At 35.1% G+C, this 14,725-nt stretch overlaps 1 protein-coding gene across 1 annotated transcript; it reads right to left on the bottom strand.

Annotated features, from left to right (window-relative positions):
- Positions 1-3,639: 3,639 nt before the first annotated feature.
- On the bottom strand, positions 3,640-10,201 carry LOC147535949 (cullin-1-like). Its single transcript, XM_086644936.1, has 20 exons — positions 10,038-10,201; positions 9,440-9,600; positions 9,261-9,360; positions 8,406-8,591; positions 8,239-8,286; positions 7,964-8,167; positions 7,792-7,869; positions 7,561-7,650; positions 7,382-7,459; positions 7,214-7,276; positions 7,005-7,040; positions 6,833-6,919; positions 6,609-6,758; positions 6,451-6,506; positions 6,241-6,361; positions 5,115-5,276; positions 4,743-4,886; positions 4,426-4,644; positions 4,150-4,317; positions 3,640-4,037 (listed from the first exon to the last, which is right to left on the bottom strand). Exons 2-20 carry the CDS (start codon positions 9,577-9,579, stop codon positions 3,936-3,938), a joined length of 2,232 nt encoding a protein of 743 aa, XP_086501062.1. The 5' UTR covers positions 9,580-9,600; positions 10,038-10,201; the 3' UTR covers positions 3,640-3,935.
- Positions 10,202-14,725: the final 4,524 nt, after the last annotated feature.

Raw genomic sequence — 14,725 nt, 5'->3', positions numbered from 1 at the left:
AGGTTAAAGTATAAGAAAGGTAAAAAATCAACGTTATTCTAACAATAAATTTTGGGTTTGTTAGCCTTGTCAATTTGCTACTATAAAAAAAAAGGTCAGTGTTTTGGGGAAATAAAAAAAAAAAATTCAGGGAAGGTGGAAAAGTCAAAAAAATATTTACCAAACACATCCTTTAAGTCGCGGGCCAGAGATGGTTGTGGAGTAGGGCTCGACGACCGAACTACGTAAATCTCTCACGAATCTCTTGTGTAACTTATTTATCTTTTCATAGTGAAAGGCGCCGCTTCGTTATTCGTCGTGGAGTAGGCCTTAGGTCTCGCCAATCAAACTATGTAAATCTCTTGTATTCTGTGTGATTATTTATTTCGACTATACTTTTCTTAGTTTACTTGATTTCGTCACAACAAGTTTTTATATAAAATATCTCAACTCTAATGGCGGTGACACACCGTTTGATTGTCCTAGGAGTTATCTTCAATTAATGTTGGAGAAAAAGTCATCATTTTTTATTATGTAAGGAATTCATACTTCACAACCGGATAGCTCATTTAAGGCAAACTGTGGGATTTCTTTTTTCTAAATGTTAGCCAAGTCGGCAAGTCGTGAGCAAACGATTTTTTGTTGAACAAACGATAGTGAGGTTTCTGAAGGAGAGATTCCATCGCATTATATGTGTTTCTCTTCTTAGTTCTTGTAGTTAATTATTTTCTTTTGCTTTTCGTCTTACTTTTTCTTTCATCAAAATTTACTAGTTGAACTAGCTGCTTGATGTACAACAGGAAAGGGGAAATGGGATTAATACTTGATACTCTAGAATGCCACGGTATGAACGATAGACTTTTTCTTTCTTTGACGAGTATGAACAATAGATCGACTTGGTACTTCATTGTTCTAACACGGAAATATTAATGTAAAGGACATTGGGTGAGGATTATATTACAATTTCCATTTACAAAATAGTTTTTTTATGAAACAAAAACATATCAATGTAAAAGGAGATTGAATGAGGATGATAGGGAAACATATTAAAGCTACATTATGTCATGTCATTAGCATTTCATAACAAATTGTTCATTTTTTTGTCAATTGTCAAGATTATGTGCCATCCATTGGTTAACCTTTCATTTCCAAGTGTTTAAATTCTCGTCTTCCTTTTAATGTGGCTACCGTCTTTAGTTTGGTATGGTAGTTAATATTTTTGGGGATTTCTACCTAAGAAATTTGTTATACAAACTAGTTTGCTCTACTTTTTTTTTAGTTAAAGTCATTTTCATTGGAGACATGCTAAATGAAAATGATATTAGAGACATAAGTTACCCAAGTTTGCTATTGTTCCAAATCTTTTAAAAATGGGGATATTGATCAAAAACTTCCTTTAAACAAGAAACAAACTGTATCCACAAGAAAACAAGAAATTATCAAACTGGCTGTCTTTACTTAAGAGGTTAATTTTTTTGCATTGTTCATAAAAAAAGAGAGTTAAAAGAGCATGTTAGAATTTATTATTTTATGTTCGAAAGTCAATTGTATCAATCACTAAATTTTCTTTATCAATGACTAGAGTTTGAAGCAACTTTAGTTAGAATGTCGATTTACATCAACGACTACAATTTCAATTAATTTCTAACGGACCTTTTTTTTCAAAATCCACAAGATTTCACTAATTTGCCATCAAAATTAATTCAAGTAAGCTCAAATGATAGGATTCCGGCCTTAAATGTTGAAAGTGCATGTGGAAATCAATTTTTTTTTTATGTTAGATTGCATCAAGAATTCGAATGTCGTGAATTCCGACATCTCGACAACATTCCTACAAAAATTCAAAGCTACTCATAAACAATAGTCAAAATTAACAATTTTTCGACAAAACTAAAATGATACTAATTTGGGCATAAAAGTTAAAGTTCCATTTGCAAAGCTAGGGATCCTTGTCAGAATGTCGTAAAGTTATGGTGTGATTCCAACATCAACAATATTTCTATAAAAGTCCAAACACTATAACTTAGGAGTTTTCATGGAAGTTGAAAGTCCACTTGGAAGGCTATGCATCTTGGTTCCAAGTTGATTTGCATCAACTATTCCAGTTCCAGTACGACTTCTATGTCAGATGGTATTCCCCGAAAATTTAAAGGTTATATAGTTCACAAATTTTCGTCAAAACTAAAACTTTTACGACTAAGCTCTGAAAATTCGAATTCATACCTTAAAAGTTAAAAGTCCATTTGGAAAGATACAGACTGTTTTCGCTAGAGTGTCGACTCACATCTACGGTTTGAGCTTCATGCAATTTCGATATCGAAGACATTTCCATAAAATCCTGAAGCTATAGCTCATGAACTTTTGCTAAAGATAAAAAAAATCGATTTATCTCAAATGATATATATATCCAATCTTCAAAATGAAGGGACCTCCGATGCAACACTCTATCTTAAAAATTATGTTTTTTCTTAAAAACTCTCTCCAATGCAACATTCTATTTGGATCTCTAAGATGACGTGTCGAGGGTAGAATAGCGATATCTCAAGATTACTATCTAGAAATAGAGCGTCCTCTTGAGATATCTCTAATTGTCCAACTCGAGTTCTCAGCCACGCCTCTAATCAGCTTCCTTACATCATTACATCACATAGACACATCATGAATACATTATATCGTGAACAACATAAGCACAATAACTACCATCTCATAGATCCTAAGGGTCGACCCTTAAGACTATCCAACGTAACATTAGGTTTAGGATATGCAAAGTGGGTGTCCAACCATATATTTCCGCTTCGAAAGAGATAGAACTTGGAACCTTCAATATCGAGAGCGAATGTACAACCACTACACCAAGTGGTTGTGGATAAAACCAAACCCAAACTCGGACATTGCTCCCACATGTTATGCTATATCAGTGTAGGTCTAGAATATGTCTAAACCTTCGGCTCTTCTGGCAATTTGTTTTCATATATAGTTTTTCGTACAACTAGAAGAAAAATCTGGTATGAGGTCCATTTTTTACCTAGATTGAAATTAATCAATTGTGTCAAACGTGCTGTCAACAGAGAGATATACGATGACGTTGTGTATGCAGGTAATAGAGCAGTAAGCCGATTGGTGATGTATGAAGTATGTAGGAACTTAGGCAGTGGGATGTTCTGAGGTGTTCCCTAAGGAGACGAGCCTTGATGAACAAAAATATGTGGTGACAGTCTTGTTCGTAGGAATTGAGTAGCACGTCGATTATTTATGAGATGTATTGGAACTAGCCTCAACAGATGTTCGGGTTAAATAGCACATGGTAATAATAAAAGAAGAAAAAAAATGAAGACAGTTCACAAATATGATTAAGTGAAGACAGTTCAAATTGTGAAATAGCTACTCCAAACATCTGATTGTGCATGAAATGTTCATTTCGATCTGGTGTTAATTGGGCAGACCGAGACACCCAAACGAGACGAACCTAAATTGGGATAAGCCTGGACTCGGTACAAATCTGAATCAAATATATCCAAAGGAACCTCAAAGAGTGATAAAGAAAACACAAGTCAAACAAAAACGAAAATTTTGAACTCAAGCTCGAGTCAATTTAGCTCTTGGAGTCCGATATAACTTCGAAAAAAAACACCTTAGTAAACATAAGAGATATTCAGAAGATGAAGCAAAGCACGATGCGTAACCAAAACATTACAGAAATCTCTCTCTCAATCAAGGTCAAGGACCTCGAGTAAGTTAAACAAATATCACTTTCAAGGTAAAAATGTACAATAATAGCTATACTCGTCATGTTTCTTGAACAAGGTTTCTTATAGCAACAACACTTTAAGCAGTTTAGAGTTCAACTTTCTACCTTAAACTTGGATAAAAAGCAATTATCTTCGGTTGTGCTATATTGCTTCGATTCCAAACCTACATCTTGTATGCCGCCTGATTTATTTCGGTAGCTAATAGAATCACGCAAGGTACCTGAACATGTTGGGGTTGTCTTTGTCTCTCTCTAAATAATCCCTAGTGATAAGATCTTCAATTCTCTTCTTGATTGCCTTGAAATCGGGCTGGAAAACCATGGTTTAAAGAAGATGAATCAGTAATACACTAACACGAGAAGAATATTTGAAAATGGTTAGCCTGTAACAGAGTTAGAGTGACAGAGCATGAAAGGAGTACCTTGAACATTCGACCTAATTGTTCAACACATTCCATCACCAACTGTTGGTGACCTAAAACCTTTCGACTCTTCATGATCCGGACAATTGAAGCATCTATCGCGTATCGTCTATCCTTGTCAACATCCTCAATTACTTTCTTCTTCTCGTCGACAGGAGGGAGGGGAATCTGCAGTTTCAGCAAATCAACAGTATTATATCAATTCTCGTCTAAGTTTAAGAGAAGAGGTTAAGTAAGCGTAGACAAATTGGAATCAAGAGTAAGATCAATCCAAACCTTGATCCTCCTCATTTTATCTGTAAACTTGGAATTGAACTCAAAGTAGTCTGTCGGAGAGATGGTTTTAGTGCTAGGTTCCTTGTTAAGGATCTTGTATTTTGCACAGGAGAGAGAATGAAGCAATCTCACGACATCATCGTCAGTCAAGTTTAATTGGGTCATGATCTCGGAATAACTTAATCTATCTGCAGCATTGAATAGCAACAAAGCTGAGGCCTGCACACATACAGATTAAGGTTTCAAACCTACCATCCAGCCTATCAACACATCCGCAAAGAAAAAAGTTGCCTACACCGTACAGAGTTAAAACCAACCTGATAAGTTGTGACTATCAGCTCCATGGGTTTTGGATCAAACTTTCCGATTATGTTACAAGTACCCAATGAGTATATCCATGTGAGTTTTCTGTGTTTGGTTTTTGTTTGATAGAATTCCTTGAAGACTTCTACGCACTTCACCTGTAAGGAGAAAAATAAAGGTAAAGTTCAAAGTTGGAAGAAACATGACTACCTTATCTAAAACTTATAATTCCTTCAAGACTACAGCTTGTTCCGAATCCATCGAACAGTTCACAGAATTTGGTACAGGGTGTAAATAAAGATGACAACTCTGGGCTTCCAGTTTCGTTTATTTTTTTTAGTTTATCTAGCTCCTTGATAGATAACACACTAATATTTGATGCTTACCATCTCCGCAGGTAGGTTTAAATCGAAGGATTTATAACTCGGCCAGAATCCAGTAGTTAAGACAGTTACAGTCAAGTCGATTCCAGGATTTGCATGTTGGTTACTGTTGAGATACTCCTCAAAGTTGGTCTGGTTCTCCCTTGCCAATGTCAAATCAGTTACCTGAAAGTGAAAATGAGAAAATTAAAATGGAAACCTTGATACTCACAAGTAGCTGTTTTGAGGCCGAGGCATTTACAGGGGCTCGTTATCTCAAGTCTTAACCAAGAAACATGAGCCTCAACTAAGGAAGACAACACTAAAGCACAAGATAAAAAAAAGTTTGGGAGTATTTTAGAGGCCAATGAAACGCCACACTATGCAAGCGCATACAAAATTACGAGCAAAGAGCTAAGCTATCTGTATTTCCCAACAATAACCCAAATGAATACACTATTCAGGAAAATCTTGTAAGCTATAAGCTAAGATAAAGACTCTGATGTTTTCAGATGATTCCAACTAAATATGTTAACATAGAGGACACACTAAAACACTAGTCAACAGTGTCATGAAACTAAGATGTTGAGTACAGACAGAATATTCAAGCACGGAAAATCGACACTCAAATAACTCCTTAACTTGAAACAATTGTTAGCACCATTTTATTCACTAATTACATGTTTAATATCATGTAAATCAATTACGAAGAGTAACAACGCTTTTTAGAAAAGGTTATACTTATAATTCATGAGGTGTAATGCAAATAACGAAGTACACAACTAATCAGCAGTACTGAAAGCTAATTGATGATGGACAAATGGAATTGAAGTGACAAGAATAAGAAACTTGTGTTCCCCAGCAACCACGCACGAAGTTTCCAAAAACTTAAACTAGTTTATGATTATTACAGAATCAATAAGATGACAAACCCAAGCTTTTATCTGTATGTAACTGCATGTAGAAAACATGTTTGTACCTAGCTAATGTTTAAGTTTCTCCCCAAAAGTTTACATGTGCTACTAAATTCTTTCTTCGGAAAACAGAAGCCAACATAGTATTTATTCATACACTCTGACATTTAACGTCGTATCTCGTATGCATATAAAAAAAGTCTCTAGCTGAAAAAGGGTTTAGTTGAGTAACTGACCATCCCCTCCATCTTTGATGTGAACTGCCCACCACATTGTTGCTTCAGTTTTGTCAAAATGCTCCGCTCATGGTCATCATTTGCACTCTTGTCGAATAGAAGTCGACGAGCAAGTTTTTTCCTATATTTACACAAGTGTGCAAGAAACAAACACTTAGCTCCATGTACCGATCTAAATCAGTAGTGAACACCTTAACAAGAGGATCTTACCTATAGAATTCAGCAAAAAGATCTTTGTCGCTAATATAAGCCAGCAGCTTCACTACCTGTAGATTATTTCAGATTTCAGTGAGAAAGAAGAAAAAAACGTACAAACAGATGATTTGAATCAGGAAGCAGTGAGTGTAATCAGTGCAAAAGTTATCCACCTTCTCAAGTGTTTCTTCAATCGCTTCATCACTCAATTTCTCACTCCCACCCTTCTTTAGAATATTATCACAGAAAGTAGCCAGAAGTTCTGCACTCGAGCTGCCAGCGACACCCTTGTTGCAAAAGATCTCAAAAGCCTCTTTCAGTGCCTATCGCGACAAAATATTGTCAGATAAAAGATTTGGAAGATACAATTTACTCAAGCACAAGGAGAAGAGAAAACCTTGTGAAAGAGTGAGTGGTTCACGAAACATTCGCTCACATATGACAAGTATTTGTCATGCAGCTCGATTACTTTCCTGACAAAGACCTGAGAACCAAAAGACCAGCTTAGCTTCCATTTTCTATCTTCGACAATAGCTAGCCAATTATGGAAGTATGATTCTGAAACTTACCTGTTCTTGCAAACCAACCACGTCTCTTTTCTCTGCCTGCGAGAGGTAAATTTGTTATTTCACAGAAATGAGTCCAAAATATCTATTAATATTACTTGGTATTAGGATACATACAACATCATATTCATATATAGCACAAAATAAGAGAAGTAATGAAACATGAGATCTCAAGTTGACAAACTTCAAGGGTAAGATAAAATAAAACCAACCTTCTTGCTGCTTGCTGCATCTTCTGCCTGTTTAACTAAAGTTGTGCCTTCAGCGGTAACATGCTGCATTCAAAGGAATACTCAGAAATGCAGAAGACTCAAATGTACCTAAAGATGGTACAACGAAGGCACTGTCTGACTAGTAAAACTTGGTGGAAGTTTTCTAACCTGCTTAAATATACTAGATACAGGTTCTAGACGGGGAATTTTAGAGAATAGCCTATACATCCTTGAGAGATCCTCCACCTGCAAAGAAAACATAAAATGCTTAGAAAATTACAGTACATTTCCAATTAGCGAGTAAAGTGAGAAGTATCTCAAATTGAAAACGTTGATCTTCATAATACCTTATCATCTCTGAGCAAAGCATGACAGCCGGAATGCTCTTTTTCAAGCAGTTGGCTAGCATATACAGATAGCAACTCATGTTGCACTTTCTACAAAGAAATAACATGATTGATTCGTAAGAGAAAAGCTCAATAATTTGTTCCGTAAGAAGTTAAGTTTATTACAATCTAAGAAGGACAAAGAACTAGGAGTATAAGGAGGATAGTCCAAATGGGATGTAAAGAAAGAACCTCCAATAATCTCTGTTCACTGCTTGAATGCAAGTAATGAGCAACCCTCTCCTTCTCCCTTTTCAAGCACTCCTCGGCCTAAAATTTTCCATCGAACAGAACGGTTATTCAATTTGCGCTATCTTTGCAAACATAAGCTAACCAGATGATATAAAGCCTAAGGCAAAAATACCTTTAACATGTAATCTGGGCATGAATCTTCCAGAATCCAGTTTGAAGCCTTTCGAGAATAGTAAGCAGCAGTATCTTTTAGCATGGCTGACTCAAAATCATTCTCGTAACAGTCCATATTTCCCATTCCAATTTCAACAAAAATATCTAAAACGTTCTTCAGTAAAGCTCGATCAATTTGCTCTCCCTCGCGCTCTTGATCAACCTGATGGAAAATAAGTGGTAAATAACATTGAATAGTATATAAAACTATTCCAAAATCAGTGACTTACGTACCAGAGAAATTACAGCATCCCTCACTTTACCATTGATCTCCTTGTAGACCTAAAATGAATAAGATAGAATACATCAAGTTGTGAAGGAGGAATGCAAGCATGTCAGAGAAGAACAAAACCAGAATTATGTCCAATTCCCAAAGACGTATGAAGTAAAATGTTCTGTACCAAGTCATGGAAGCAAGTGAGTCCAACTTCATTGAGTGCTGGAAGCGACCGCCGAGCAATGAAATAACGATCAAGGTAATGAAAAAAACGAGAAAGCCATCTGACCATGACTTTATGGTTTGCCCACCTCTTCACGAGCTCTCTTAGCATAAACTCATCATGCTTCTCTCTCAAAGATGGCAAAACCTGAGTATAGAAGAGCAGAAAAGACGAGCTCAGAGAGCATTGTAGACATCCAAAACTAGTAATACTTTTACAATCTTTTAGATTAGTAAATTTAGGAAATGCAAATGAAACCTAATAACATGGAATAGATTACACAAAACAACTGCCAAAAGCAAAACTCTTCTTCGTTTTTTTCTGACTAGAAAATATAGGGTATCTAGCGCCATATCATAAGTCCACGGACATAATATTCTACAGCTACTCCAATTTCCAAATCTAAACAAGATGAATAAGGCGAGAACTCTTCACAAATACCCTGATTTAACTAGATACCGCAATATCATCAAACAACCAAAACATTAGTAATTTACGTATCATGTACGGGTCTTACTAACGATCTTGCAGTATATAAAAGAGATGCAAGAACTCTTTACGGATATCGTGACTCACTAGCTACTGTAATCCCATTAATGAACCAAAAAGTATCACCGGGATAACAACCTTATGCCAAAAAATGTTACAATATATTTAAACTTCATCCTAAATGATATTGCAATTAACCACAATAGTATCACAAATGAGCATATCAATAATGCCAAAAATGTAATAATAGCAATAACCCAGAGTCGGTGAATCATCACCTCTAGATTAAGTTAATTAATAAGCAAGGGAAGAAAAAATCTTCCTTACAGTCGAAGTAATGTATTGTTCAAATGACTCCTTGTATTTGTCGTATAGTTGTTGCGAGTAGTCAAAAGGAGGCTTTTGCGTACACATATTATAGATTGTCCTGTAACCAATTAAACAAAAATAAGATCCCAAAGATTCATCAGAACAATCGATCAAAAAACTCATACTAAAATATTTACGTATAAAGCATCATGTAATCTTCCGAGCTGAATTGTGGTTCAGGAAGCCCTTCTAATATGTTCTTCAGCTTAGTGATCCCCTTTTGCATAAACTCCCATCCTTGTTCTAATTCAATTGTCTTTCTTTCAGACATTGCCATGTTCCCGCTCTATAGGTAACCCTACACATATCAAATTCATCAAAAAAAAAAGATCAATCACCAGCACCAATACCAATACTCTCTCTCAAGTCTCACAACAACAAAAACAAAACCCCAATCTCTAATTTCCAGTGAAACAAACAAAATCACCCTTTAAAACCCTAATAACCAAATCAGAATAAAACCCAAAATGTTTCATTTACCTAGCAATCTAGCATCAACAACCCTAAATCATCAATTTGATAAAGTAACCCACAAATCGAAACAATCATAAAAGTATAAAACACTAAACATCAAAACTCGCGATCGGAGTTAAAAAAATAAACCCTAGTCAATCATATAGTAAGTCAATCCCTTACCTGTGGTACAAAATTAAGAAAAAAAGTATACAAACAAAGACAACACTTGGATGATGCTGAGATATATATAAGATAGATAGAGAGAGAGAGAGAGATTACCTGTGGAATGGAAAGAAACCCTAATATGGAAGAAATCAGATGAGGGAAAGAAGAAGAAACATGGAAGAAGAAATTATTATGCAAGGAGTCTTCTTCTTCTGTGTTGCGCCCCAATTGTTATAGCCAGATGGGGATCTTTTTCTCTCTCTCTCTCTCTCTCTCTCAAATAAAAATGTTTGGAGTCGGCTTATATACTTTTGAACACCCTAAAGTTGTTAAAAATATCATTTACTTAAACTTGTGGTTATCTCTTATAATGTTCACAATACAAAACTAAATCTTAGGTATTCCGAGATAATGAGGGTAGTTAAATAGAGATATCTTAAGACGATAATTTATTTTTAGAGTACGAGGAAAAAATTTCGTGTGTCCGCTTTGAGCTACATTCCCAAACAACCCAACTCGTCGACAGAACCTCGTGGTGCGGCAATGTCCGGGGACGACCTGGTTCTCACCCTCTCCGGCACCCCCCTTCAGGAGACTTGGGTCCGGTCAGTCACTGAGGATGCTTCTACAAACTACAATTCGGACAGCAGGGACGCCTGATTCTCAAATTGGGTTGTTGGTTGGGACAAACAGTTTTATAATCTCAATCGTTCGAGATAAGTTTGGGAGGTGTAATCTTGGTCATTTAAGATATGTTCGGGAGGTGTAATTTTGGCCATTTAAGATAAGTTCGAGAGGTATAATCTTCGATCAACAACTCATAGTTCAGTTTGGAAGACATGTATTCCAATATCCTGGAATCCTAGCTTTGATTCTCGGCGGAGGTGAAATCAGTGGTTTATTGTAGTTGAGTTATTAAAGTATAAATAAATTAGACTTGTTCCAATAAGGATTTAAATTTGACGGTTATCGCGTTTATCACATTGTATTGAAGTATGAATGTCATTGTAATGACTATTGTAATCAAAAGATATACTCTTTGAAGAGAAGAATATATTCTAAAAAAGATATCTTCCTCCCAAATTATATAATTTTTTTTAAGATACATTTAATAGTCTGAATCATCATTCATATAATTACTGATATGCACTAATTAAAATACAGTAGAAATAGATGAAGTAGAGGAGGGAAATGTGAAGTAAGAGCAAAAAAGCATAAGGAAATAAATGATGAAAGGTTTAAATTAACAAATTTGATGACATACACCATACAATTATTATTGGAAAGAAGACAAATTAAAGCGAAAAAAAAATATGGAACAATTAAAGGTCTGAAAGATATTTTGGGTAAATAAAGAAATATTTCGAGGTATAAATTTTTAGGTGGAAAAAAAAATGTGTAATCTTTTGTGGCCTCTAAACACCATCTACCTTTAATGTATTTTCACTTTCTTCTTCCTTTATCTTCCTCTCCCACCACCACCATCAACTCTGACGACACTTCCACTGTCAACTCCGCCGACAACTCTATCGTCAACTCCCGATGTCTTCACCAATCTCCTTCCACTCACCTTCTCCTTTCTCTCCCTCCTCGTCCTTTCTCTCTTTCTCTCTCTCTCTCTCTCTCTCTCTCTCTTCTCTTCTTCCCCCTCTCTCACTCTTATCTTTTTCCCCTCTTTATTTCCCTTTATTTCTTCTATCATCCATGCTCCAGCAAAGGAGAACGCTCCCCATGCGGATCATTCGTCTAATTTCCTAAATGAGAAATCGTTTGGAAAACCAAACATTGTTTCATCTCGATTCGGAAGTCTCACATTCAAACCAGGGGACACGACAAAGAGGCACTCCCCTTCGCTGAAACTAAAAGAGATATTGAAGAAGGCAAGGAGATGGATGGAAAGAGGGATGGAGAGAGAGAGAGAGATTAACGAGAGAGATGGAAGATAGAGAACGAGGTGAAGATGAGAAAAAATAGAGGTCGTCAGTAGAGAGTTGGGTGCCGACGACATGAAAAGAAGGGTGTTTGGAGGAAATTTTTCTTTCCACTATACAAAATATTGAACTCACTAAATCTTTTCTTATTTCACCAAAACATCAACCAGACCAGAATAATCGGTTAGTCATAAAATGAGACAAAAAAGTTCAGGAAATTAATAATAGCGGGATGATCTCGCAGTAAAAAAACTAACCCTTACCTTAATTTTGTAGTCACAGAATAAATGGGTTGGAATTATGACTATTTGGCTTAATCTAAATTCATAATTCCAATTTTTAAATCACTAAGTTGATGAGGTTAAAATATCTCATATAGGATTATGGTGTTTAGTAATCTATAGGATTGATTCAAAAGAAAAAATGTAATCTTCAATAGTAATAACTACTTTTTTTTTTAGGAAGAAGAAGAAGAAGGGCTGGTCCTTTTTTACTAATCAAGAAGGGCTGGTCCTTTTTCCCTACTATTATTGTTTGTATTTAACATTAACATTATGTAGTTCCTCCAAGTTTATTTTTATGTAACTGTTATGGTGTAGTTCCTCCATGTTTATTTCTTTTTATGAAGAAGAAGAAGAAGAAGAACCAGTAAAAGCCAAAAGATCCGAAGGAAGAGTAGAAGATCGAAAAGAAGAGAAGAAGAACAAAAGGACGATTGATGGGGAAGAAGATGAAGAAAATCATCAGGAAGACCAATTTGATGATGACCCTAATGAGGAAGAAGAAGAACGGGAAGAAGAAGAACCAGTAGATGCCAAACCCATCGGTGAAGTCATCAAGGTTTTTTAGTTTTTTTGTCGGATCTTTAGGATCCTTTTGTCAGATCTTTAGGGTCTCTTTTCTCGGATCTTTAGGATCCCATTAGTGTCGGTGTCTAGTCCAATTTCTCCCCCTTATGGAGGCATTTGCATTTACAGGTATGTAAATAGCATGACGTATCCGAAAGAGAGAAATAACAATTATCTTCCTTGTATTATTGTGATTTTATCACTATTAATGGATATGTATCCCTTGGATTCAAAAAAAAAAAACTACTTTTTCCATTTAAATGGTTTTGTGTACGTTAGATTTATTAAGTAGATTTATGAAAGGATAAAAAGTATAATTAGTTATTAATTAGGTGATAAAATATGGAAATTATTAAGATGCTTAACAATTAATTGTGGTTCCATTAATGCTTAATTTGACTCTCATTTATATGTAAAGTAATTGATTATTGTTGTTTTTTTTTTGTTGAAATTATTGATCTTCATTGTTTTTTTTCCTTTTTGGTTTTTTTAATGACATTTTTCTTTTTGGGTTTCTTTTTGGTTGAAATATTGATCTTCATTGTTAGACATTTAAAAACATAGTTCAAAAAAAAAAAAAGACATTTAAAAACATTTTTAAATGTAAAATATAAAATTAGCTTTTACATTTGGTGACCAATATATGGACAATCAAATACTCTACGTGGACAACATTTTTCGGGTCGGATGCAAGTCACTATCCTTGACCTAATAGACTTAAATTTGATAGGGGGACAAAAATCTAAGGTCTTAAATATTAAATCATAATTAATAAGAGGACCTAAACAAACATGATTAATAAAAAATAGAAAACCTAATGCTTCTTCTTCTTCTCTGCGAAAAAAACCCCAAATTGAGAACTAAATTATCTACAAAATGAAACTCACACTTTCCTCTAATGGCAGCAAATGGAAATTTCGATTCCTCCCAACTTCTACTTTCAGAGATACCATCATCTCATCTTCCATTACCACACCAAATCAATCTCTTCTTCCATTCCACTTTTCCCAACTACTTCTCCTCAATTTGTAAACCAAGCAATTCCAGACAGAAGTTGGGAACTTGTTCATCTTCTTTTTGTTGGAAACTAGTACTAGTTTCGAAACTGATACACAAAATCACTTCGAAATTGATATTATCCAAACTTATATGTCAAGAGTTCTTCAAGTTTCTTCCGTTTTTAATGACTTTCAGATTTAATTGTTTGATGAAATTTTGTTCAAACATGGAATTATCAATATTTTGGAGATCAATCTACTGTTTTTGTGAAGAAATTCAGTTCTAATAATAGAGGTTTAAACCCTTACTTTTTCCTATTAGAACTTTAAGATCTCAGATTTTGTATTCAAATGTTGTTGAATCTGTTAAAGACGAAGAATCATTTGAATCCTCGGGGTATTTTATGATCCTGTTGATAATATTAATAAAAATGTTAATGGGGTTAATGGGGATTTTAGTTCTGATGGTTAGAGAAGACTAGTACTAGTTTGCTTGGGTCTACTAAAACCATTTAAGTTGCTTACTTGGTTATTTATCTCTAACAAAATTCGTATTGCTGGTGATAATTTGTGAGCTAACAGTCGATCTTGATGTGTTAGTAGTTGGAAGATCAAGAAGAAGAAGAAGAAGAAGAAGAAGAAGGTGCTTAGGGTTCAGGGAAAGAAAGAAGAAGAAGACTTATAATAAAAAAAACTCTAATTTTAGAGGGTATGAGTGAAATATATTAGAGCGTTCTCCCCTTAAAACATGTTGTCCGTATAAAAATTTTAATTTTTCTGGTTGTTCACATAAAATAGTTGTCTATATAAGAAAATCGGTTGTCCACGTATTGGCCACCTTACATTTTTGTATAAGGGAGGACTAAAGGCCCCCACTCAAAGTCTTGTAGGCACCCAGATTACACTTGGGCATCTCACACTTTGTGCTTTGACCGGGGCCTACAACAATTTAGTCAAGTGAAAAGGTGTTGAGGCGACTATTCAATATGCATAATTTTTGAAATTGGTAGAAATCTTGTGTATAT

Source organism: Eschscholzia californica, unplaced genomic scaffold (genome assembly GCF_041429995.1).
Source record: "Eschscholzia californica isolate CP2 unplaced genomic scaffold, dmEscCali1.0.p SCAF_5, whole genome shotgun sequence".
NCBI lineage: Eukaryota > Viridiplantae > Streptophyta > Magnoliopsida > Ranunculales > Papaveraceae > Eschscholzia > Eschscholzia californica.
Note: the sequence above shows the minus strand (reverse complement) of the source record. Positions and strands in the feature narration are given on the sequence as shown.